This window comes from Notamacropus eugenii, chromosome 1 (assembly GCF_028372415.1).
Source record: "Notamacropus eugenii isolate mMacEug1 chromosome 1, mMacEug1.pri_v2, whole genome shotgun sequence".
Taxonomy (NCBI): Eukaryota; Metazoa; Chordata; class Mammalia; order Diprotodontia; family Macropodidae; genus Notamacropus; species Notamacropus eugenii.
Window position 1 is genome coordinate 199,789,047 of NC_092872.1, and position 26,648 is coordinate 199,815,694.

General features: G+C 39.1%; 1 protein-coding gene across 2 annotated transcripts in view; it reads left to right on the top strand.

Moving 5' to 3' along the window:
- Positions 1-1,008: 1,008 nt before the first annotated feature.
- BAG3 (BAG cochaperone 3) overlaps positions 1,009-26,648 on the top strand; it is a 30,281-nt gene continuing 4,641 nt past the window's right edge. For both annotated transcript variants that reach the window (XM_072624009.1, XM_072624019.1), the window contains exons 1-3: positions 1,009-1,595; positions 23,122-23,460; positions 25,384-25,785. In XM_072624009.1, the coding sequence (XP_072480110.1) occupies positions 1,404-1,595; positions 23,122-23,460; positions 25,384-25,785 (933 nt within the window). In that variant the 5' untranslated portion in view covers positions 1,009-1,403. The remainder of the gene's footprint in view (positions 1,596-23,121; positions 23,461-25,383; positions 25,786-26,648) is intronic.

Below are 26,648 nucleotides of genomic sequence, written 5' to 3' on the forward strand. Positions count from 1 at the left end.
AATAAAGATAATTTTTCCTCTTTAAAATGGTTCATTGAAAAATGAAGTTCAGTGCTTTGTATTTAATATTGAACAGTCTTGGTCCAGAGAAGAAATGAGGAAATTCTCCCTCAGATCCTTGGAGAAGTAAGGGCCTATAGTATGGAACATTCTGTTATTGTCCTGGGTGATTTGGTGTGTTGATTAATTTTGCTTAATTGTTCTTTGGCACAAAGATTGGGGTGAATGGGGAATGGTGGTTGAAGGACATGTCCTGAAAAACCTGTAATGTAAAAACAGAACAGGAAGGGGTAACTGACTTGGGTGAGAAAAGTAGGGGAAAAGCTTTGAATTGATGGAAGTTATTTTTTCTTCTTGGGAATGCACAGGCTTCAGACCTACAAAACGCCTTCTCTTTGGGGGAAATAATGTTAGATCCGATTTTCCACGACTCTTTGGGATATAGAACTCAAGCAGAACTACTCCATGTAGCATATTTAACATTTCTTACCCCCAGAAAACTCAAAAATACTAAGGATGAGATTCAAAAACACAAGGTAGGAACCAGGACATCTGCATGTGTTTTCTCTTAATCTTAACCTGCTATGAAATAGCCATAAAGAATGGAAAGGGAAAAATGAAACCTTATTAGCTAGCTAGCACACGAATTAGTTACTGGGAACGCTTCAGTTCTACAAACATCCAGTCCAAATGCCATCATTTTGGGCAATCCCTTGCCATTTTCTCTTTTTAAAAAGAGTCAATAGGCCCACATTCCCAATCAGATTTCTTTTTCGACCGGCAGTCGGAAGGGGTGGGTTGCTACTGAAAAGGCCAAATTTTCTTCAGTTATCCAGCTCTTCTCCCTTTCAACTTACAAACGGGAGCCAACTGCAGTCGAGTAAAGTAAAGGCAGGCTAAAGCAGCCCCGAACCGGAGGCCTAGGTGGAAAGACTAAGGGCCACAATAATAGCCGATGACTCAGGGCGGAGCTCTGCATCCTGGAAAAGGGGCACAGCCAAGTCTGCTGGATGGAACCAGAAGTTTCTACTGAGCCAGTTGCTTCCTCCTCGCTCTCTTCGTTATCTCCTCCGTGCCTCTGCCCCGGGAGGACTATTTCCAGATACTTCCAGCTCTTTCCTCTCACGTCACTCCACCATTAATTCATAAAGGTGCTCGGAGGCGGACTTAAGGACACCCTTGTAGCCAGCCTCCTTCGCCTCCTCTTTAACTTCACCCTCCCCCCGCCTCCGCCCTGTCTAGCCCAACCCAGTTCAACTCGCTCTCCCCGCCCCAGCCGAGCCCCAGCCCCGGCCCCAGCTAGTAGCAGCCTCGCCAGCAAGCAGCAGCGGCAGCCACAGCTCTAGACACAGCAGCAGCAGAAGTCACCGCTACGGTAGCAGAAGTCGCTCCTTCGGCAGAGCATGAGCGCGGCCACTCACTCCCCAATGGTTCAGATGGCGACCAGCAACAGCGGCAATGGCGGGGAGCGAGACCCCTTGCCACCAGGCTGGGAAATTAAAATCGACCCACAGACGGGTTGGCCATTCTTCGTGGATCACAACAACCGGACCACTACATGGAACGACCCGCGCGTCACGCCCGAGGGGCACAAAGTGAGTGGTCCTTCCTCCCCCACGACCTCTGGCTTTGCTTACTCTTCACCGCGGGGTAGCCACCATTGGAGGGTTGGGGGCTTCGGAGGAGAAAGCTGAAAGGACTGGGGAGGGACGTCTTTGGGGATAGGACAAGGAGTAAGGAGTACATAGACCTCCCTTCTCTTCCGCTTTTGGTTTGTTTCGGGGAGAGTGTAGCACGGGGCAGGGAAAGTTGGGAGCAGAAGGAAGAGCCGTAGGGCGGGGATCGAGATAGGCCGGGTGGTGGTGGTGGTCCGGGAATGTGTCTGCGTGTGCGCGCGCGCGCCCTGCTGATGTACAGGTTACTCTGTCCAGCGGCGTGGCAGTGCGGAGAGGAAGGAGACGTGGGGGAAGGACCGTAGAGAGTTCTGGACAAGACATGGGCGGCTAGGCAAGTGGTAGAGAGATCGGGCCTGGAGACCGAGACAGATTAGCCAGGTCACTGCAGGGGGGGCGGGGAGAGGCAGGGAGATCGGGCACGGGGACTGGCCAGGGAAGGGCAGGAGGTGGAAAGGGCATTCATTGGCAAGCCCCTTGTCTCCCCACCCTACCCCACCCCCCAAGTAGAAAGCAGGAGCTGCCTTTTGTCTCTGACGCACTGCAGCTCTTCTTAGTGCGCTAAATCATTTGATACTTTAGCCCTGTAATGTTTATTTAAAGTTGGTTAAGTCCACCCGAGCAGCAGAGACACAAGGGAAACTGATTTATTCTTCAGCTGTGTCCACAGGTTTAACAGCGGACTACGTACAGCGCAAAAGGCACACAGACACAACAATTGAGTAGGGTTGGCTGTCTTCTTTTGCTCCTTTTGCAAGTTGCCTGGGAAGTTTTGTCTCCTGCCTAGTTTGAATGTATGTTCACAGGAGAGAGGCATTTCTATTCTAAATAAGTCCATAGATAGAGATGCTTGTGAGAGAGGCAGTCAGATGTAGAGGAAAACCTAGAGGTTCCAGATTTAGAGGACCTAGATTTGAATTCTAGGCTTTACCCCTTATGTGGGTGACCTTGGGCAAAGCACTCAAGTTCTGTGTGCCTCAGTTTCCCCATCTAAGAAAGTTGGACTGGATGATTGATAAGAATTCTTCCTGTTCAGATCTCCTGATCCCTGTTATATGATTTCTGAGTTACATTTGGTCCAGAAAAATGTTACATTGAGTTGCCATTTTTGCTATCAGTTGACAAGATAAAAGGACACGGTAACTTTCATTTTAAGGAACAATCTAGTCTCTTGATATTTTGTGGTGCTTGTATTGTTTAGTTTTAAAATTTCCATTCTTAATGAAAATATCTTTAGTAAAACTGTCTCTAGCTTGGGGTGGAACACCAAGAAGCAGTGATTCAAAAAATTCTATCTTTGTGTCAGGGCCATGCCTCGGCAGGTCTCTGGAGCTTTCTGAGCATAGTGGAAAAGCTAGAAGAGAAAGTCAGAGGTTGCTAAGGCCTATGTTGAAAGAAGTTTGGGTGGACTCTATGGAGCCACAACATTTGGCTCAGGGCCTCCAAAGCCTGGCTTCTTTAGCTGCCAAGGAAGGTTCCTGACTCTTCTTCTGAAATGAGTGGAAACTTCCCAGCTGTCCCCTAAAAATGGTGGGCAGGGAAGGCAAGCAGTGTTTTTCTGTTGCCCACTCATGCAGCAGCAAAAAGCAGAGTCCAGCTAGCTGTGAAGGTGACTCTCCTTGTCTCAGCATTAGGCCAGCAGCACATTTGCGGCTTTTCAGGCCTAGCTCTTGCCAGAGTACTTTTGCTCCTAAGCTAGGCTCCTGGATTTACAGGAGAGATATCATTTTAGTATTGTTAGTAATGGGCTTTTTTGTACCTTTACTTTTATATTACAATTAAAGCTAAATACCCTAAGAAAAAAATAAAACCAACTCTTATTTCCAACATTTAAAGAATGTAATTGAAGAAGGAATAGTCAACACTTCATAATAAATACTAAAGTCATAGCCAGAAGGTCAATAAAGCAATAATTTGAATTAATAGAAGGCACTCAAGTATGAAAAAAAAGAATTTAGGGAAGTATAACTAGTATTTTAAGAAAAATTTTATTGCTTTTTCCCACATGAGTCTACCTACCAAGCCTTGGGTCTCAGTTTCTCGAACTACAGATGGCCTCAGATTATCCCCTCTAGTATCAAGATTCCGATGCTATGATCCCATAATCTTAGAACATTGAGGAAGCTCCCTTATCCACAGACACTAAATTCACAAATAATTAATTGTGTACTCATTTCTAAAAATTAGCACAGCTGACTAATTTTCTATAATTAACATCCGACATAATTGTATACATGAATTTTTGAATGTGCAACCACTTGGGTGGGGTAGAAATCATCTTACGGAGATTTTGTATTGTAGCTGGGTTGGCATTTTAAATCAGCTTAGAAGATATCAGGTAGTTATAGAACATTTATTTTGCCATGCCATTTCTGTATAGACAAGCAGCTTATGGGAAACCTGTAGAGATCAGGAAAACTCAAGGCAGTTATTAATAAACTATCAAGTTTGAACATTTACTGCATGTGTTGAATGGCGTAGATAGTCTGGCATTTTGTTGTAAACATGAAACTGGTCTAACAAGTCCAGAAGGCTATGTGCAAGAAATGTCTGCCCAATACATCATGTAGGCTGTGGCTTAAAAAAAAAATCAGATCAGATAGGAAGGGCTTTGGTTTAAATAAATCTGAAAGTCTATCACTTTGGGAAATAATCATTCACTTTTTAAAAGCACTTTCCTTAAAAAAACAGTGTAGGTAATAGAAATATTATGATTCCTGTTTTATAAATAAGAAAACCCAGAGAGTTGTAAGGGATTAGTCCTACAGGCAAATGGCTGACCAAGTCTTTGATGGAGCTGAGATTTCCTTAGGTCTCCCGAGTCAGCTGTGAGTGACAGAACCAGATTGAAATATAATTGAGAAATATTTAACAAAATAAATAAAATATATTACAACATAGGTAATATTAATTTGCAGTCCACAGTAACTATCTCTCACAGGACAGTTTTGCCCTCCTTTCCTCAAACAGTCTTCCCATATTCTCCTATCTGGACAGGCTCATTCCTACTGGACTCTTGACTTCCAGGAGAGTAGATGTTTTGTACTCATCATACTTTACATGTATATAGTTACACCTGTTCCTAGGAAAAGTGTAGAAATATTCCCCTCGCCCCCTACCTGTGAGTGAGGAAACACAGTGAGAAGAGAGCATTCATCCTCTCCCTGGACTTTTTCCAGAGTAAGCACATGCTGGGCATTTCAGAATGCCTAATATGCTAACTTGGTCCCTCCCTGCAGTATTGCTGAGAGGAGAGGGATATTAGATTATCTGTGTATAGCCCAGGAAGGAAATAGGAGGTGGGGCTACTGCAGGGGTGGTGTAAACATAGAACCATCTCAGAAGCCATTCATCGAAGCCCCTCAGTTCACAGATTACAAAACTGTGGACCAGAGACGTTAAATGATTTTGTCTGTTGTCTTAACAGCCTGCGTCAGAGCGAGAATAGGAAACCAATTTCTTTGACTCCAATTATTACTTCTTATTCACTTATGTTTTCTTCTTTTATAAACTAGCAGTTTTTGGTTAAATATAATTTTTTTATTTTTGATCTTGAGAGTAAAAAAAAAAGTACTATTTTTAAAAATCCCATTAAAAAGTATGTGGAGAGGGGCAAGCTTAAGTAAGTTCTTCCAGAAACCTGGCACTCAGGTGTTCCCATAACATGCTCCTTGTGTCTTACAATACCACTTTAATCATAGTACTCTCCTGCACACAAACTTTCCATGGTTTGTAAAAATCTAAGGTGTCCTGCAGGATGAATCACATGTCCTAAGCCCATAGCCATTTCTTCCTGAACTCTGAGAATTGTGAGTGCTGGAGAAAGGAGGCTAGCTATCTCATCTAACAGCTTCATCTTACAGGAGGGAAAACTGAGGGTCAGAGAAATCAGCTGATTTTTTGTCTAACCTATGTGGTAGGTAGGACCTTTTAATTCCTAGTCCTTTGCTTATTCCATAAAACTTAATCTATACCACTGTCTTGTAATGCTGTAATATTTTTCCTACTTTTCTTACAGTTCTTTACTTGTTACTGCCTTAATCTTTAAAATAAAACCATAGGTTTCCTGAGAACAAAAATTGTTTTGTTATTTTTCTTTAGGGACATATCCAGCTTTTTGGGGAATAGGGCAGCTTAGTTCAAAATAAAGATGAAATGGAACATACCAGTTTCTGTAGGGTTATTCCAGGTCAGGTATTGTGTTTGCTGTTGACAGGACACCGAGAAGTATAGACTTTCTATCCTTGGGGCTGGCTGTCTCATGAAATATAGACTGAAGAATATGGTCTTCTCTATAGGCTCAGAAGTACCTAGACACATGCCCAAGTGTCAGCCAATCATCTTCCTAAAATAATAAGGACCTTGTCCATAGAAGTATGAACCAATAGTGATGGATTCTTTGCTTTGGAAAAGATAGTAGGAATTGATTCTACAACATATATTTAATCAGAAATATTGGTTGGGCAACTACTCTATGCAAGACACGTTGAGATGAACAAAAAGACATGAACCCAGCCTTGGAGGAATGTATACCCTAGTAAAATGAAAACATCCTTCTTTGCTGTCCAAAAGCTGGACCCTCAGACTGAGTCACAAAGCTTTTTGCTACTTTGCACTGACTACAGCATACCTTTACTTAGCACTCTTACTTTCTACAGTTCCTGACGAGGGCTTTTTCTTTTTATAATACATCTGGCTCTTAAGTTTTTCTGAAAATTGTGAACTTTTGTGAAAATTCTGTAAAACTTGGAACAAACATCTTCAAACATTTTCAATAGAAAGAAAAGGAAAAAAGGTACTGTAAATGAAACTCTTAAGTCCTTATTATATACAATTTATCTTTCAAAGCATATATTAAATTGAACAAGGTATTCCTGACCTTGCCTTGCTTATCCTCGTCTTCCTTACACTCTATTAAAAATTTTTTAAAAATGTTTTATTGATGCTCTTTTCCTTTTTTTAAATCTATATAACTACCTTTCTCTACTTCCACAACTCTCTACCTCCAAAATAACAAATAACATTCAAGCAAAACAAATTCATACGTTACTCATGTCTGATAATTTATGTCTCATTCTATACCTACCGCTCTGCCAAGAGGTAGAAAATACGCTTCAACAGCAACCTTTTGGTGCCTTTCTTGTTCATTGTATTGTCAGAGTTCTTAATTCTTTCAAAGTTGCTTTCCTTTATAATATTGTAGTTTATTATATAATTTCTTCTAGTTCAGCCTACTTCACGTATATCACTTGTGTTCATACAAATCTTCCCAGGTTTCCCTGAAGTCATTCCATTCATCATTTTTTAATAATACAGTAGTATTCCATCATAGTCATATTTTGTATCATTCATCTGTTTCTCAATTGATAGGCAGCCACTTTGTTTCTAGTTCCTTCCTACAATAACAACAAAATTGCTATTAGAAAAATGTTCATACATATGAGTCCTTTTCCTCCTGTCTTTGATCTCTCTTTGAGGTATATGTCTAATAATAGTATCTCTGGGTTAAAAGATGTGTGGGTGAGTCTACACACATATACAGAGTTTAATGACTTTTGAGGTATAGTTCCAAATTGCTTTCCAGAATTGCTGAACCAGTTCACATCTCTGTTGAAAGGGCATTGGTATGTTTTATTTCAGCCCAACATTTGTCATTTTCCTATCTTGTCACTTCTGCCAATCGGATGAATAAGAGCTGCAACCTCAGAGTTACTTCAATTTGCATTTCTGTAATTATTCATGATTTGGAGCATTTTTTCATATGGCTATTGATAGCTTGGATTTCTTGAGAATCTGGCCAATTAACTGCCTATTTTCATCCATTGTCCATTTATCTATTAAGGAATGGCTCTTGTTCTTTAAGTCTTAGATATTTAGACGTTTATCAGAGAAATATGCTGCAAAGATATTTACCAGTCCACTGTTTCCCTTCTAATTATAACTATTTGCTTTTGTTTATACAAAAACTTTTCAGTTTTATGTAATCAGAATTATTTTGTCATGTATGATAATCTCTATTCTTTGGGCAAGAGGTCTTCCATATCCATCACTAGGAAAGGTATCTCCTTATCGCCTACTCATATAATCAACCTTTTATATAGTTTTAGCTTCTAGGCCCTATGGTCATTTGTGGTATATGGTATGTTTTGCTGGTTTAAATTTGTACTGAACTGTTTTCTAGTTTTCCCTGCAGTTCCATTCAAATAGTGAGTCCTCCCCACAATAGTTGCTGTCCATGGATCTTTATTGAAAACCATGTTACTGTTTACAGAAGTAATTGCAGATAGTATAGGGTTAGATAAACCAAGAACATCAAATGTAATCCCTCTTAATGTGCCCTCCTAGACAAAGGATTTCATTTGATTGCCCAGATTCACCCTTATGGATTTGGAGAAACGATTTTTGTTTTCAAATAATTCATTTCCTCTGTCTGGGTAGCAGTGACACATCCTCCTTGAAAAGGGCAAGCAGAATGAAATGATGAGTTTTCAGCTGATAATAGGCCTATTTTTTTTTATCCATTTTTATAAAGAACAAGACCCATTAGGCACCAAGGTCTGTCTCATTTTGTTTGTTGTTGGGTCTGTAAACAGGGTGAAACCACATTTCATCCTCTATCTTAACATTTCAGTTAGAAAACCACTGAGTCTCTGAAGCTTAAAAGCATAATCCTTTAAAATCTCAGACACACAGGAGCCTAGCTTTTCAGTAGACTTTCTGGTATTGCTGGGGGTTTTCCTCAGACTGAACTCATTTAAAGATAGCCAAAATGATTTGGTTATCCATCTAATCATATGAGTATAGACTATCCTGGATAACTACATGACAGAATGTGGTGCTGTCAGGATTCAATAACTTCCCCTGTTAGTTGAATAGTTTCCTTACTCACTGGGTAATGTTTCACCCACACTTTCCCCATGTGTCCTAATAGTTAGTGTAGTGGTGGCAGTGACTCAGAACTGAGGCCTGTGCCCTCCGTCGGGGCGCTGGAAAAATGACTCAGCACTGAGCCTGTAGACTCGATGATGCTTGAAGCCTAAGTGTACTGAATGTTCTCAATTTGATTCTTATCCCCACTCAGTGAGGTGACAAGCTAAAAGCTGCTCACTTGTGCTGTTCATTAGGACTAAATAGTTGAGGGCTTGCAGGTTTTCTTCCCCCCCCCCCCTTTTTTTAAACAAACATTGGCAGTATTTTCTTTTGAAAATCAAGAAATGTATAGTAGGCACGCCACTAAAATTGTTAAGGAGACTCTCAGTTTAAGGGAGGCAACTACTTAGGCATTCTCTCCACCTCCAAGTTTGACTCATCTGATTATCCACCCTTTTGCACTGTGTGTATTTAGCTGTCTTCACTATGCTAGTGCCGCATAATGGATGTTTAATGATAATGATTGATTTAATCTGTATAAAAACATTGAGGGGGAGGACCTCACAGTGTGATTTGCCCTGGACCTGGAATCCCTGTAGAGGGAGGGCCTTAAAACCATTTCTCATATATTTTCCTGAAATATGCCTGCACCTTTTTCTTTCCCAATGTCCATTTGAGGAAAATGCTATGACTTTTTTTCTCGTTACTTTCCTTCAGCTTTAAATGTTGTTCACACTTCAAAATTAGGTCAGATTGCTTGTTAAGGTTGGAATTTCCTCCACAGGGTGGGCTTATATTGCTCAAAGGAACAGAAACTTTGTCTTTCTCTTCCATTCCTGAAACAACAAAGAGTATCTGTGCCTCCATGGACTGTTTTTAGGTCACATTTTGGATGTGCTCATTTGCGCTTTTAGTTTGTGTAGTGTTCAGCCCTGGAAAAATTGTGAATCTCTGTACATTGCACGTATCTGGTGGCATAGATATGTAGGCTTTAGAGCTGGAAGAGCCCTTGGAGGTACCCTGTCCAACCCCCTCATTTTATACATAACAAAACCTGAAGATCAGAAGAAATCAAATGACTTCTCCAGTATTACATTAGGACGCAGAGGCTGAATCTCGGGCCTCTTCCCCTGCCACCCCCTTGCCCCCTTATTGTTTGATTTTAAAAACCAGTGAGGCCCTTTCTCCTACTTATCCATTAAAAATAGTGTTTGGACTGAGTGGAATGACTGGTTGTTACTGAATGTGCTGCTAAAAAGGAGATAAAACAAGCCAGTTGTCAGAATAGCTGGGTGTTTGATGTCTAAAAGATAAGACATCCTAGCAATTGACTAAAAAAAAATTTTTTTAAGAGTAGACCTTGAAAGCTCCATGCTGAGTTACCAGATTATTAGAATACCATTGCTTTCGTTATTTTTATGAATACATTTTTACATCACCTGCATTTCCTTTTCCCACTTGTCCTTCCCAATAAGCCATTCTTTGTAATAAAAGTTTTTTAAAAAAAAGAGAAAAATGAAGTAATTCACTAAGACCAACTAATATATTAGTAAAGTCTGTCAGTATATGCAGTATTCCACCCTCTGCAGTGAAAAGCAGGAGATATATTTTCTGGTCTCTTCTCTAGGGTCAAGTTCCCTCATCATAACCAAGCATTCAGTCTGATTTGATTGTTCATTCCATTTACATTGTTATAGTTATGCATCTTATATTATTTTCTTTATCTGTTCATTTTGTTCTGCTTGGGTTTATATGTTCATCTATACTTCTTTGAATTCTTCATATTTTTCATTTCTTATGCTACCATGATTTCCATTAATTCATGTGCCATAATTTGTTTAGTTATTCCCCAATCATTGGGCAGTACTTACTTTGTATCCAGTTTTTTGATACTACAGAAAGTGTTACAGGGACTGTTTTGATATGTATGTGGGCCCTTCCTTTCTGTGTTTGACTTTCCTTGAGACTTCCTTCTCTCTTTGACTTTCTTTGACTAGGATCTCTGGAACACAAGATGTGGATATTTTAGTATTTGAGTATTATTAAAAAATTATTTTATCTATTTTAAAAGGAATGGAATGGAATGTATTTGGAAACTTTGGGTGATTTCTTACGTATGGTTTCTACCCTGAGATTGGTTAAAATGGAAATCCTTCCCTCATTTGTGAGGAGGTCTTAGTTTTGCAGTTCCCTGAAGATGTGAGACAAATAAAATAGAGGGAAGAGAGGAGAGGTTAGGCTGATAGGAAAGCCTTTCAAAGGGAAGGGAATGGTTACTTTGCCTGCTGAATTTCAGGGAGGATGAGGTAGAACAGCTCCAGCTGGCTTAGAGATCTCCAAACAGGCCTTTGAAATCTACCAGAAGGTTTTGGTCTCCTGATTGAGGATCCCTGAGTTAAAGTTTTCAGGTTTGTAGCATGTTGATTTTGCAGGCAACTTTTAATTTTCTGTCTCTGGGCTGCAAAATTATGTGTGTTTATTAGAATGTTCATATTATATATATTTTATATATATATACACACATGTTGTAAACATTTATATGTGTACATATATTCATGTATATATTTTAAATTTTAAGTATGCAACCTTCTATTCAGGTAGTTTCTCCCCTCCCATGGGAAGGGAAGATATAATTTATCTTATTTTCTCTTCTCTGAAACCTTCATTAAATTTTTAATTATTCAATTTTAATCAACTTCCCTTCAGTGAACTTTTGTTTGTATTATGGTAGTCATTGGGCACATTCATTACTATTTTTTAAAGCAAAACATGGTTAGGAAGGAAAATATGCTGGACCAAAGAACTCTGCAAAAGATGAGGAAAGTTATTTTTTATAATTTGTAGCAAGAGTTCTTAACCTGGAATCTCTGAGCTGATTTCAGGGTGTCTGTGAACTTGTTTGGGGGGAAAAATGTATTTTTATTTTTACTAACATCTAACTGAAATTAAGCTTTTCTTTCAACAGTGAAGGAAATCCCCTGCTCTATGGTTTTTGGTATGTGCGTGTGATCACTGAAAGTAGAGTATACCATTGAGAGTTTGCCCATTTGTTACCATAACATTTTTATTTTGAACAGGTTGATACCTGTTGACTAGAGCAGGAAATTTGGAGTTAGGGCACTTGGATTATATTGCTGCTTTCTGTTCTAATACTGTGCATTTGTGGGCATAGTTTTTGAGCCTTCAGCAGTTTTCTGTGAAATGGTTACAAAATAAAGTACTTTATGAGACTTAATGCTGAAAGGGATTTTTAAATCTGCAGCTATAAAGTGCTACATAAATACAACGTTCTTATGACCAGCCTTCACAAAAGCCACTAACAGAGAAGGCATGTCAAGCCTTGTCTTTATATGGACAAAGAAGCTTGTTAACAATTAAAAACGTAGACTTGTTTGCAATAGTTTAGATATAAACCTCAGAGAAGAGCAGCTTTAAATTTCAAGAACCTAGGATTTTTTTTCACTTGTATTTTGTTTTAATTTTCTCTGTCCCACCTCTCCTCCCCCAACTACTGATAAAAGAAGAAAAACAAAACTCATTACAAATAATGTACATTCAGGTAAAACAAAATTCCACATTAGCCATATCAGAAAAAAAATATGCTTCATTCTACACTCTGAGTCTATCCTTTCTCTTTCTAGATGTTGATGACATTTTTTCATACTGACTCTATTGTGCTGATCAGGGTTCCTAGGTCTTTCAGTTTTTTGTCTTTATGATATTATTATTATAGACATTCTCTTGGACTTGCTCACTTCACTTAGCATCATTTCATACACATCTTTCAGGTTTTTCTAAAACCATGCCCTACATCATTTCTTATAGTATAGTAACATTCTATCACATGCACAAAACTTGTTCAGCTGTTTCCCAGTTGGTAGCCATTCCTTCAGTTTCCAATTCTTTGACTTCACAAAAAGTTCTTGTATGTACAAAAGTATATTTGTATAGATAGGTCCTTTTTCTCTTTCTTTGATCTTTTTGGGTACAGGCCTAGCACCAGTGTCGCTAGGCTAATGAGTACGCACAGTTTAATAGTTTGGGGGGTATAGTTCCAAGTTGCTCTGTAGAATGCCTGCACCGGAAGAACCTCGTCTTGTTTTGTTTTCTGTAGGAAGACAGTGAATTATCCAGCTTTTGTATCATGATTATTGTTATTCTGGAATTAACCAATAGTCACTAATAGACTGTCAAGTTAAACTTGGTATATTTTAATTCCTTACAAACCTTACTAGATTCTTGTTTTGTTGAAGTTCTGAATACAAAACTAAGTACATCGATGGAGAATTTAAAGAATGTCTTTTAATCATTGGGAGATTTGTTGATCACCTGTTCTTGCTTTCCACTCCCAAGGAGCTTAAATCCACCTTGACTAGTGCATATTGATCATTCATTTTGTAGTAAAAGCCAGTATTTCCTGGGCCTATTACTGATTCACACTAAAACTGTAGTGACTGCTTGAAGTGTTTGGCATTCTTGGTACAGTGAAAAGATTACTGATTTTAGAACCTGACCTGGCTCTGCCACCTACCACTAGTGCAACTTTGAACAAGTTGCTATACCTCTCTATACATCAAATTTACTCATTTGTTAAAAGAGGGGATTGGAATAGATGGCCTTTGAGATCCCATTTCCATTTCTAGATCAGTGATCCTAAGTGACTTTTCATGTCTGGGTTTCTTCATCTGTAAAATGAGGAGGTTGGGAACTCCTAGATAGACTTCTGAGGTCTCTTCTGGCTATGAATCTATGACTACATAAAGGTTTTTCCTTCGGGTTGATATTCCACGTTGAAAAACATGAAGAATATTGAGAAGCATATTCATTATAGTTGCTCTTGAGCAATAATAATAATAGTAATGCCTTTTAAAATATGCTGGGATATGTTTTGCCTCTGCAGCTGGGGGGAAATAGGGGGAGAATAAAAAAGAAAGCACTTGGTTTTGATTGATTGATTAACCATTACAGTACACTGAGGAAGGAGAGAATACAGAAAGAAGGGGCTCTTGACTATTTTTAGTAGAGATAGCAATAGTTTAGTGTCCTCTAAAATCCATAGACTATTTAACAGAAAGTTAAAATTATATAATGTTAAAACTTCTACATGTCTCATCTCACTTCACAGAAAGTGGCTAATAATAGCTTGCATTTTGTAGCATCTGGAGGTTTGTAAGGTGCTGTACATATATTCCCTTTTGATCCATGCAAAAGCTATGTTGATTAAAGAACTATTATCTTCAATTTATAGATGAAGAAACTAAGTTAAGAAAGGTTAAATGGCTTGCCCCTAAGTCATCCAGGTAAGTACTGGAGCTGGACTCAGATTTTCCTTCACTCTAAACCCTCCATTCATTCCATTTTACCATGCTATCTCCCATTACTTCTTTTAAAACTAGTTCCTACTCCAAAATTTCTGGGAAAAGAATTCCAGCCTCTTTTTCTTAGTGTAAGAGAATTCTTCTTCTTTCCATGTTATCATCTTGTATTTTGCTGTGCTTTTCTTGGTCCATCACCAGTAAAACTCAGCATCTGATTGTATAATCTAAGCCACAGTTTAAAAAGCTCTTCTGGCCTAAAAACTCAGATAATTAAATTTTTGCCCTATTTAAGGGCTCCACAGTTACGAAATTAGAAGTGCAGTGGAGCTATTATTACTGGGATGATCTCAGGTCATTAGTTTAGAGGCAGAAACTTGCCTTAGAAATCATCGGGCCCATACCTCTGTTCAGAGGAGGAAACTGAGGCCCCGGTGAAGGTGAAATGATAGACTCAGAGTCACCCCGGTGGCAGTAGATTTGAAATAACAGTGCTCAGATTTCTTAATGCCAGATCCAGTGCTGTTCCTGCTGCACCATGTGATGACATCCTTACACTTCATTCATCTTAGATACGTTAGACTTAGCATTCACTTCAGCTGGCTAGTTCTATTGGTTAAAGCAGTGTTTCCCAATCCAAGTTATTTACAATGTGCATAGATCAGTAAACTCTTTAAATTTGTTCTTATAGGCTGCTCTACCCTCTCCTCTGCAAGGCTCAGGAAGTAACTGACAGTAGAGTCAAAGGACCTGAGTACAAATACTACTTCTCACACTTATTATCTGTATGACGTTGGGCAAAACACTTAATTTCTCTGAGTCTCAGTTTCTTCATCTTTAAAATGAGGGGAGTTTGAACTCTGGCTTCCAGAGATCTCTTTCAGCTCTAGATCTATGGTTCTGTGAGAACCAGGGAGAAACTGGGATGGGAGAAGATTCCAAAAGGAGAAGAATGGAGTGAGCTTTTGAAATTTATACATGTTGTACCATAAGAATCTTTGATGCAAGTGATATTGTGGACTGGTAAAGATTTGCAGGATCTGCATTTGGGATACAACAGGCAAATATGGTCAAGATTGGGGGTTCCTTGTATTTAGTCAAGATCACTTTGTTTTATAGACTAGACCAAATCCCTCTCCCAGACTAGATGCCTCTCAAATTAATTTCTCTTTATTCATAAGGGAAATCAGAGGGGAGAGTATAGATGGATCAATCCTTTCACACTACAAGGAGAAAAAACCTACTCAAAAGCATATGTATGCCTCAGTACTTGTTGGTGGGTTGATAGGATCACCTCCGTATTGGAAAAATAATACTTTTGAGGCATTGGTGCTCATCTTGAATTCTCTTTGTTTTTCTTTTGGCTTAATTGAATGGAGGTTTAAAGTTTGTTTTTTAATACTGCTTCTATTGAATGGAAGACTACAGTGTTCAAATAATTAAATTGAGTCATCACTTAGAGAATAATGGACCAGGTGCAGGGATGGGGAAGCTGTGGGCTCAAGGCCACATCTGGCCCTCTAGGTCTTCGAGTGTGACCCTTTGATTGAATCCAAACTTCACAGAACAAATCCCCTATGAGGATTTGTTCTATAAAATTTGAACTCCGAAGACCTCATATAGCCTCAAGGCTGCAGGTTCCCCACGTCTATAGAGCATGGTAGTTACATAGACTGCAGCCCATAACAAGTAAGAATCTAAGAAAAAGAATCAGAGCAAAGGATGTCATGAAATAAAAATAAAAAAGAAATGCAGCCATGTTCCAGTCATGTGGTGAAAGTGCATAATAACTGATGGACAGCCCACTTCTGTGTTCCTATAACTAGTATCCTTGAGATATCAAGAGAAGGAAAACAAAGCCTCAGCAGTACGTTGAGCCAACCTCCTATGGCAAATTTCTAGGAAGACATGGGACAAAAGTTACCTAGGCTAGGCAGACATGTATGGGTTGTTGGTGAGAACTTCAAATGGATACAATCCCACCTTCATTTGAGTATATGGGTTAAACTTTATTGTTCTTAAGTTTTCTCATGACATTAACTTTTAAAAAATTATTGTCTTTTGTTACTTCCCTTTAAACCTCACACCACATCTGTTATTGCCTCTCTTGTAATAAAAACGTTTAAGCAGTGCTGACTTCTCTATGAGGAATATTCTTGCAATTACCTCTAGGTAACAAAGCAGGCCTTTAACTTGGTTGAGGCAGAGTTGGGAGTGAGGATGACCTGGATTACATAGAAGTTTGAATCTCAGCTCCACCAGTAGTTCTCTGCCTTTGAGCAAACTGCTCCCCCTCAGTGTACTCAGTTTCAATGTTTGCACTACCTACCTGAGCTCACCCTTCTTCCCATATTTTACGGATGGGACTGAAGTCCAGAGAGGTGGAGAAATTGGTTTGGGACCCTGCTGCTTCTCAAGTGGCCAACTCAAACCTAGGCCTTTAAAGTCTGTGTGCTTTCTACCATAGCATGCTGAAGACTACACTTGCACTGGCCCCTTCACACAGTCATTTTTTTTTAACTTCAAATAAAGTAATTGATATGAAAGTGCTTGTAAACTTATAAAGCACTCTTCTCTAATACCCTACAAGATACTGTTTTTCTCTTAAATTTCCATGGGTTTTTGTTTTGTATGAAAATAGAGTATTTTAAGTCCCTGTAGTATAAGCCCAGAATCAAAACTTTGCCCTGAGTATCCCTCTAATAATACCTTGTACTCAATGGGACAGATTTTCATCTCATCCAGAAATAATTTTTCCTTATCTCTTATTCTGGTAATTTTCCATGGAGTAATTCAGTAGAATCTGGCGCTCAAGGGCAGGGCAATTTGCTGAGAATTTCAAGGCAATTTACAAGATGACTGGCAAGAACTATCAGATTTTAAATGAAATGCAGTCAGCCAAGCAGTGGATGTTTTCATTCCTATCTTACTTGCCAAATAATATATTCTCAGTGTCTTTACTGAAAAGATGATGATAGCAAAATATTGTTTGGCAAAAAGTAGTTCCCAGAATGCTAAGACTGAGGAATATAAAAGTTAAATCATCAAGTTATGTGCTCTGTAAGTAACATTAACATTACAGTTTTAAAGGTTGTTTTTTATACATGTGAGTCGCACTTCAATTCTGTGATATATGAATAATAATACTATTATAGGTTTTGTTATCGCCATTTCACAGCTTAGAAAATTGGCTCAGAGAGGCTAAATAACCTTGCATTATTATTCATATCACTTAGAGCGCATAGGAGTCCATGATCACAGAGCTATTAATTAGCATAGTAAAATATTCAAACCCGGGTTATCCTGATTCCAAGTCTAGTGTGATATCCACTGTACCAATCAGTGCTCTCTAAATTAAGGTGATCTGTTTAAATGCTTTGTTACCACTTTTTAGAGTGAATGTTGAATGTGTACTGTCATGTCATGTGCAAATAAATTGGGAGGATGCTGAGCAAGAAATAATATAATTATAGTATCTTGCCCATACATTATGATTTTGTAGTTAACAGCATTGATTTCTAAAAAAAAAAAAAATTTACAAGACTCACTGTGATTATGCCTAAATTTGAAGGCAAGGATGCCTTAATGTAAGGAAATTATTAGGGAAGTGCTGCTAAAGCCTAGTTTCTTTCATGTTGATTAATTCTTTCAGAATTATATGTTATTAATGTCTTTTGTATTATAATTGTTTCCCTTCCCTTTCTCCATCTAAGTTGAACCTTCCATGTGACTAAAGAAAACAATGAAATACATTTGCTCTAATCTTATGTTGTATTATACTCTGTTCTGTCCTGAGGGGGAAGGTGTGGTTTGTCATCTCTTCTCTGGACTCTTCACTGTTTTTTCCATTATCCAAAATTCAATTTCCTTTTAGTGATGTTTTCATTTACATTGTTGTGGTTCTTTTATATACTTTGTTCTTTTGACTTTGAGTATTTTGTGCTGCCTCATTTTATACAGATCTTCTCATAGTTATCAGAATTCCTCATTGGCCATTACCTTTACATTCATATAGCAAACTTATTTTTTTAGCCATTCCTCAATCAGTGGCTACCACTTTTATGTCCATTTTTTTTTTTTGCTAGGAGGGCTGCTATGAATATTTTGGTATATATTGTTTAGTCATTTTAAAAGAGCAATTTAAAAACTTAAGAGAGGCAAGTCAGGAAGACCTGGGTCCAGGTCCTGCCTCTGCCACAGAATAGCCGTGTGGCCATTGACACGTACATCATTTAAAGTCTCAGTGTTCCAGGGAGCTGCCCAAGATTACAATTTATCAGAATACTACGATTTATTAGGTAGATTGCATACCTCTGTTAGAGGGGGTAGTTTCCTCTTTGAGAATTTTCTAAATAAATATAAAGACAAAAATAAGACCACCTTAAATTTCTGGATGGAGAAATCAATATTTTGTTTTACCAAAACTTAAGAAAAACCTATTTAATTTTTAAAAGATTGTTAATCTTTTAAACATTAAAATGAGTGGAAATTTTCAATTTTATGCAAAACAAAAATCCAATGAAAATTAGAAAGAGCTGCTTTATGACATTATTTTATTTGCTTTTGGTGGGGCTCTGATTATTTGTTGTTGAATAATTTTTCAGTTGTGTCTGCCTCTTTGTGATGTGTGTGTGTGTGTGTGCGCGTGTGTGTGTGCGTGTCCGTCCTTTTTAAGGGAGGCACAGTGTGATAGTATGGAATGGATACCAGCCTGGGATTCTAGGAGATATGGATTCTAATTTTAGTTGCAGCCCTTGTTATAACTCTTTGTAATGATACTGCTTCTACCCACCTCACAGGAAATTTGTTTTATGATTATCACTTTCACTTAATTGAGATTGATATAATTCAATTTGAACAGGCTGAAACTAGAGACTTCCAAAAAGATACTAGGATGTTTCCAAAGGGTGAAAATAGTGGCTGTTTATTAGAATACCTGGTCTCCTTTCAAGCATAGAAGTCTGATCCCCTCCAGTTATAATTGCTCTTGAACTCCATCTCTGTGTGTGTGTGTGTGTATTAACCTCCTTAATACATTGTGTTTACTTATTTGTGCATGTGCTCTATGTTGTTCCCTGACTTGAATGTAGGGGTCCATGAGGGCAAGGATTATTTGATTTTTGTGTTTTGTATCCCTAGCACAATGCACTGCACAGAGAAGCCAAAAAAATGCTTGTTGAATTGAATGGAGACTTTTGAGCTCACAGGAATTTTGTGTGGACCAAAAGAAACTGAAAGGATTTTATAAATCTTAAAGCACTGTATAAAAGTATAAGGTGGAGTTTCCAAGAGGTAGTATTGGAGAGAGAAAAGGGGAGAAATTGGGAGTTTGGAATTCAGTTTAACAAGCATTTGTTAAATGCCTATTCTATGTAAGATCCTAGGAATATAAAAACAAAAAATGAAAACTACTCCCTACCTTTAGAGAGTTTTCATTTTTTTGAAGCAGGGGTGGGAAACCTGCAGCCTCAAGACCACATGGCCCTCTAGGTCCTCAAGTGCAGTCCTTTGACTAAATCCAATTTGTTCTATGAAGTTTGGATTCAGTCAAAAGGCCTTCTCACTTAAGGCCACAGGTTCCTCACCCCTGTTTTGGAGGCTCTAATCTATAAATAGTTAAGTAAATATAAGATAATTTGAGGAGGCAACCAGCACTAACACCCAAAAGTACGAGGAAAGCCTTCTTTGGGGAGTGTTAGTATCTGAGCTGAGTCATGGAGAGGAAAAAAAAAAACTTCTGAGAGATAGAGGTGAGGAGGTGTGGGATGCATTCCAGGGTTAAGGGACAATTTATACAAAGACACAGAGACAAGAAATGGAATGCCAAGTTTGGGGAACAGCAGACTAAGTAGAGGAGTAATGTCTTCAAGGCATGAGAGGAACAGCAAGAAGGTTGGTTTCATTAGAACCTAGAATGAGCATAGAAGGAAGCCATAGGAGGGAAGTCGGCAAATGGAGAGTGGAGCCAAGTTGCAGAGGGGTTTGTATTTTAAGCTGGGGCAGTGGGGAACCACTGAAGATTCATGAGCAGGGGAATGAATGATTAAAAGTGGCTAGGTGATTTGCCCAAGGTCACACAGGTAATAAGTAGAAGAACTCCCAATCCAAGATTCTTTTCACTGCACTATGCTTCCTCTCAACTCATGCCAAGTAGCACTTAATAAGCCTCTCCAATGTGCCATGCACTGTGCTAAGTGCCAGAACTCCTTTTCACCTTAGTAAAAAGTCTTCATGTGTTGCTGTGGCTAAAAAAAAAAATTAATCAGTCACTGTTAGGTAATAGATGATTGATTGGTCTCTCTGATCCTAGCTAAGCTGGTCTTCAGATGACAGAGAACATTGTTGGACCTATACATTTAGACCTTATTCTAGTGGCTTATCATGGGTTCTCTTGTGCATAATGAAGCACACATTCTTTCTGATCCTAACATGGTAGGAAAGTTAGAGTACAATCTTTTAGAATCTTCTTAAAATAGTGTTTTCATTATGTAATCCTTCTCTACTTACTAACACACACTATCTATTACTGCCTGCCAGTTCAAGGCTAAGCAACTCAACCAGGCAGGGAAGATCTTCCCACTTTAGTTATTATTACTTATATGTAATTTTGCCCCAGTAAAACTAGTCCTTGACACAACCTGTTTGATTCTCTCTTTGCTTATATTGCCCTCTATCCCATTTCTCCACCTATCCAAGCTCCACATGTCTTTCAAGACCCAGTTCAATTTCATTGCCTTTCTAAGCCTTCCTCAACTATCTAAAATCATGATCTTTTCCTTCTCTCGATTTGTTGGGCATGCCCCTAGCCCTTTGGCATTCTGGTGAAGCCTAGGATTATAAAAGAGACCAATTATATTGAAATATAGTTACCAAAATATATTTTTAAACAATTCACAAAACCCAAGAGTCTATACCATGCAACCTCTTAACTATTCTGAATGCTGAGTATTTCATGTATGTATTCTTGCCATCTATTTAGACTGTAAGCATCCTTGAAGGTAAGAAGCACTTTCATCTACGTATCTTCTGTAGCTCCTGTTTCAGTGTTGGCACACAGTAGGCTTTCAATAAATACTTTCTGACTTGACCTCATTCGGTATACCCCAGTTAAGGCTTGTGTACAACATTGTGAAAGAAAATGACAGGTGAAAACAACAGTCCCACCAACTCCCCCACCAAAATTGCCTCCCAACTAAAACCCTACAGCATTGATGAAAACTAAGCCTTTTTTCTAGCTCCATTCTTTAAAGTGGAAAGGAAGAGGAACAAATCCTCCATGGGAGTACCTCTGTGAAAGATAGCAATATTTTTCTCATGTTGCTTTAGCCCCTTTTAGTGGTTAGAAATTAAGCTCTTTGTATGATGCCTGACTCTGGAGAGTTAAGCATGGTAATAAAAAAAATGCTGGAATCCGAGCATATGGGTATGCTAATCCAACCCCTGAGAGTGAATAGTAGCTGCCAGTGTCCCCAAGGACATAGTGATATTCTTGCCTTTGATATTTGCTGAAGAAAGTTGATAGGAAGGGGGTTTCTGCAAGAGAGAGAAATGTTGTTAGGTAAACATATTTAGCTTGCAAGGTCATCTAAATGTTTACATACATATACGTGTTCATATAACAAAACCAAAATTTAGATCTGTCACATAGTTCTCATGTTGCCTTTTTTCCTCTGACAAATTTTGTTGCCGGAGAGGTTTTTCTCTGTAATCTCCCAGTTTCTTAGCTTTTAAATGGTTTTGTTTTGTCTTCAAAGATATGATCTCTTAAGGAAGAATGTTTCTATGTGGGCCAGAAAATGACCACTTTTCAAAGAAGTTGCCATGTTTAGACGTATAAGAATGACCAAAGTTCATTTTGGCAAACGATCAAATGTCAGTTTGACATTTTTTGCTATAAGATTTATCTACTTTGGGGGACTCCAAATATGTATGATTTGCCTTCATTTGGAAAGCTCCCTGCATGGTGAATAATGACATGGCTCAGTGAGTGACCGAGGTGCCTTGTTGTCTGTAACATGATCTTTCCCAGTGGTACATCTGGAACTTGGCCTTCTGGAGGGCCCCAAAATAGACTGGCCACCGAAGGACAGGAGGGGGATCCCAGTCATTCTTAACCTGTGCAGGGTTTGTTAGCATCAATAAGGCACAGATAGTCCTAGGCTCTGCAGTCCTAGGCTCATAAGCACTTCTACATTCTTCCTGTATATTGGAAGGCATTTTATTTACCCTGTTCTCAACTTCTGTTGGTTAGCCCTTATTTTCCAGTAGCTGGCCTCTGTATTAGTTCAAAGATCATTATTGCCAACTTCTTTGGCTCATCTTTAGACTTCCTAATTAAGCTTAAAAAAAAAAAGTAAATCTGTAGGAGGCTTGAAAGAGTATAGTAGAGTGGATACATGACTGAACCCAGAAGACCCGGGTCCAGATCCTGCTTCAGACACTTACTAGCTGCGTGACTATGAAAAAGTTATTTAGCCTTTGTGTGCTTCATTTTCCTCACTGGTAAAATGAGGTAGCTGGACTTGATGCCCCCAGATTATTCCTTTTAGCTCTAAATATATCAGTTATCTTGAAATGATCTAGTTCTGTAATTTGACATTCTTAAGTTTCTATAATCACTGAACGGCTCTCTCTGCTGGGTCTCAGATGACTCAGCAAGGTACATAAATATCTATCTGCTTGATGTGTTCTCTTGCTGTTATATCAGCTAAAGTAGATTTGACTGACCGGTTATGGACATTGACTTTGTTAGTGATGCCAACCAAAAACTCATGCTGCTTTCTCCTTGTTATGATTCTTTAACATTTAGCCAAACAGCAGCCTCTATAGGGAAAAAAGGAGCTTTGAGGAGACAGGAGAAGAATGACAGAGGTAGTTGTTTTTATTGTGTTTTTTTTTTAAACATCCAACAAACATTTATCAAGCAGTTACAAGGTGTAGGGGATTTGGGAGACAAAGACAAAAAGAAAAGTCCCTCCCCTCAAAAGAGGAATGACCATTGAGAGAATAATTTGGAAACAGAAGAGGATCAAAGATGAACGTGATTTCCACCCTAGGAGTCAGAGAGATGGGATAAGAGTGCCATAGGCTTTTTATTTAATGGTCATTGAAAGTTGATTGTCCAAAAAATTCCCACATTGTGCATGGGGTGTCAAGTTCTCTCTGGTTCTGAAGACTTGAATAGCTGCATGCTTTCTGTATTTTGTTTTCTTGTCATTCATTTCCGTCACTCATTTCTTTGTCTCTGGTTCCTTTTGTGGTAGGAAAATCAATCAGCCAACGGCCCATCTGAGGAGAGTCCCAGGCTACCTCCTGCTAGGGAGGGTACCCCAGTGTATCCCCAACTTCGTGCTGGCTACATACCCATTCCAGTTATCCATGAAGGCTTTGAAAACCGGCAGCAGCACCCATTCTACTCCTACCATCAGCCTGGGATGCAGCGAGTGAAAGCAAAAACAACCCCTCTGAGATCTCAGTCACCTTTAAGGTCCTTTTCCCCATCAGAATCCTCTCTCAAAAGCTCATCTGAATCTATTCCAACAGAAAAACAGTGTGGAAAGGCAACAACAGCTGCAGCAGCTCCAGCCTCTCAAGGACTTGAGGTAATTGGGTGTGTCTTGCAGGAAAGTGGCCTAGCCACCATTCAGTGCCCTTTGGGACTGCCTTGGTTTATTCAGTTCGCTCATGGTATATAATAAGGATTTCCTGGGCATTTCTGACTTTTTTCACATAATGGATTATTTGGGTACCTTCATCAGTCACCAAGCCAGTCAGGAAAAGTTGGCTTTTTTCCCCCCAATCCCTATTGTTTTGACAGAAGGTACTTTCCAACAATTATCCCAAGTCCCCACAATAGATGTTCCCTGAAAATGTGTATTCGCATATTATTTTAAAAATGCCTTGAAGCTGTTTGATCAAATAACATAATAGCTAATATTTATGTTGTGCTTCAAAATGATGCTGTATTATTTAACCCTCACAAGAACCTTGGGAGGGAGGCATTCAAGATACTATCCCCATTTTACAGAGGAAGAAACTGAGTCTTAGGTTATACGACTTAGAGAAGAGCTATGTGGACACATAAATAGCAAGTGTCAGAGCCAGGATTTCAACCTTGGGTTCTTTTGATCCCCAAAACGAATTCTCTTTCTACTTTACCATGCTGCTTCCCCTCCCCCCCCAAAACCAACAACTAATTATTCTCATGGTCAATTAATTTTCTTCCTATTTCAGAGACAAAATAGCTAAGTTTGAAGCAGGGTAAGGTTGAATAGCTCTAATTCTAAAGTAAAACCGAAACAGAGGCAATTGCATTAAGACAGTGTTTTAAGACTAATTCTAAATTGTAGCCTGACATAGTAGATCTCTCAGATATTAGCTCTGCCTTGTACTTCCAGGGTGACTTTTGGCAAGTAACTTCACATTCTGGGCCTTAATTTCTCCAACTGTAAAATAAGTTTAAGCTAGATGACTGTTTATAAAGTCCCTTTCCAATTTTCTAGCATTATGATCCTATGCAAGGAAACATTGTGGGAAAATGAAAATACAGATGACTTGGGAGTCTAGAGAATTGGGTTTTATTCCTGGCTCTGTGCCAGCTGTGATCTCAAGCAAATCATTAACCTCTCCAGGTCTCTGTTTCCTCATCTGCAGAATGAGGGGTTGGACTGGATCTTTTTTAAGATCTCTGCCAGCTCTGAAGTCCCATGGTTGTGAAAGTTAGACTCAGTGCATTAATATCTGAAGACCAGACCTTAAACCATTTTCTGGCTCAAGACTTAAGACATATTAGATGCAAATAGTATTATACCTGCCTCTTATACAATAATTTTCATTTTCTGTCTGCCCTAAAGATAACTTTCATGTCTTCTGCATTCTTCATCTGTTTGGATTGTACTACATATGTACATGTGGAAATTAAACTAATCCTGATGTAGAACATCAGGTAAAGCTTTCTCTTTTAGAACAAACAGTGCGTGTATTTGTGCTCTGTGGGATTTTTATTGATTTATTTCTAACCTCACCTCTATAAAGACATTTCAGCCAAACTGACCAACACATCTACCAAGTCCAACATTGTATGCAGTGTTGCAACCACAGACCCTCACTTTTTCAGGGAGGGAGGTGCATTCTCATATGTCTTCCTTGGGGCCAAATATGGTCATTATAACTTTCCCAGCATTCAGTTTTGATGGTTTTGTTGTTCTTTCCATTTGTGTTGTTGTAGTCATTGTGTTTCCTGGTTCTACTTACTTCACTTTGTATCAGTTCATGTGAGCCTTCCCATTCTTTTCTGTGTTCATTATTTTCATTGTTTTAAACAGCCTGGTAATATTCCATTACATTCATAAACTGCAATTTGTAGAGCTGTTCCCCAGTGATGAGCATCTGCTTTGTTTCTGTTCCTTGGCACCAGCAAAAAGAAAGAAAAGAAACCAACCCATCATGTTTGCTTAATGTCGTGAGTACCTAGGGTGAGAGGTCATCTAGTTGAAACATCTTTTTTTTATTTTTGTGACTTGCAGAGATCCCAGTCTCCAGCTGCTTCAGATTCCTCTTCCTCTTCCTCCTCCTCTGGTCTGCCTCCTTCTGCTGCCAGGAGCACCAAGGGAAGCCACCAGCTTCCCCGAGGCTATATCCCTATTCCTGTGATCCATGAGCAGAATCTCCCTAGGCATCCAGCACAAGCTTATCATCAGGCACAGAAGACTCACTATCCAGCTTCCCAGGGGGCAGAATACCAATCTCAACAGCCAACATACAGAGTCCATACTGATGATCGGGAACCTAAGGCTGTCCATGCGCAGTCCCCATTCAAAGTGGTTGCCAGGGGCACATCTAGCCGAGAAGGGTCTCCATGCAGAGCTAATGCACCAGTACTTTCCTCATCTCCTGCCCGAGGACACACGGTCATGGATATCCCCCAGGTAAGGAGACTTCTATTCCAAAGCCTTCAGGTTACTTTTACCCATAATTCCAAGAATTCTTTAATCTTGAAGAACCCCATCTAGGGTTCGTATAATTTTCACCCAGTTGGTCTTTTCATCATTTCTGGAGGTAATGCATTTGATGCATTTCATGTGAGACAATTAATTAGAATTTAGAATTAGAAACTAGGACTGAGTTTACAGCCCAAAATTCCGCCCTCTTCCCCCTCCTCTAATTTTACAGAGGAACAAACTCAAGGCCAGAGCAGTTCAATGACTTTTTTCCCTAGGTTAGAAAGGATAGCAGGTGGCAGAACTACTTCTGAACCATTTGGGTCAAAAAATTTGGATTTGAACCTAGTTACAATGATTTCAAATCCAGTGCCCTTTCCATTCCATCACATTGGACAGTTCAGTGGTGCAGTAGATGAAGTGCTGGACTTGAAGTTAGGAAGACCCTAAGATCCAATCTGTCATCAGACACTGATGAAACCCTGAGCAAGTCACTCAAATTCTCTCAGGATACTTCCTCATCTGTGAATTGGGCATGATAAAGCACTTACCTTCCAGGGCTGTTGATGAAGATCAGTAAGCTTAGATATATGTAAATCACTTTGCAAACCGTACATCATGCTTTATAAATGCTAACTATGTGATTGTGTTCCTATTCTCTCCTCTGAGCTGCCTACAGAAATGCAGTCTGAGAACCAAGATTCCTTGTAACATTGTGTACTTCAGCTTGTACTTGGCTACAACCTGGCTGCTTCTGGGCCTGGCCTAATTTCATAGGTTCCTAAGGGATTAGCTGTGGTAAAATGCAGAAAGCATGGAACCAAAGGATCAAGAAATTGGGTTCCTGCATC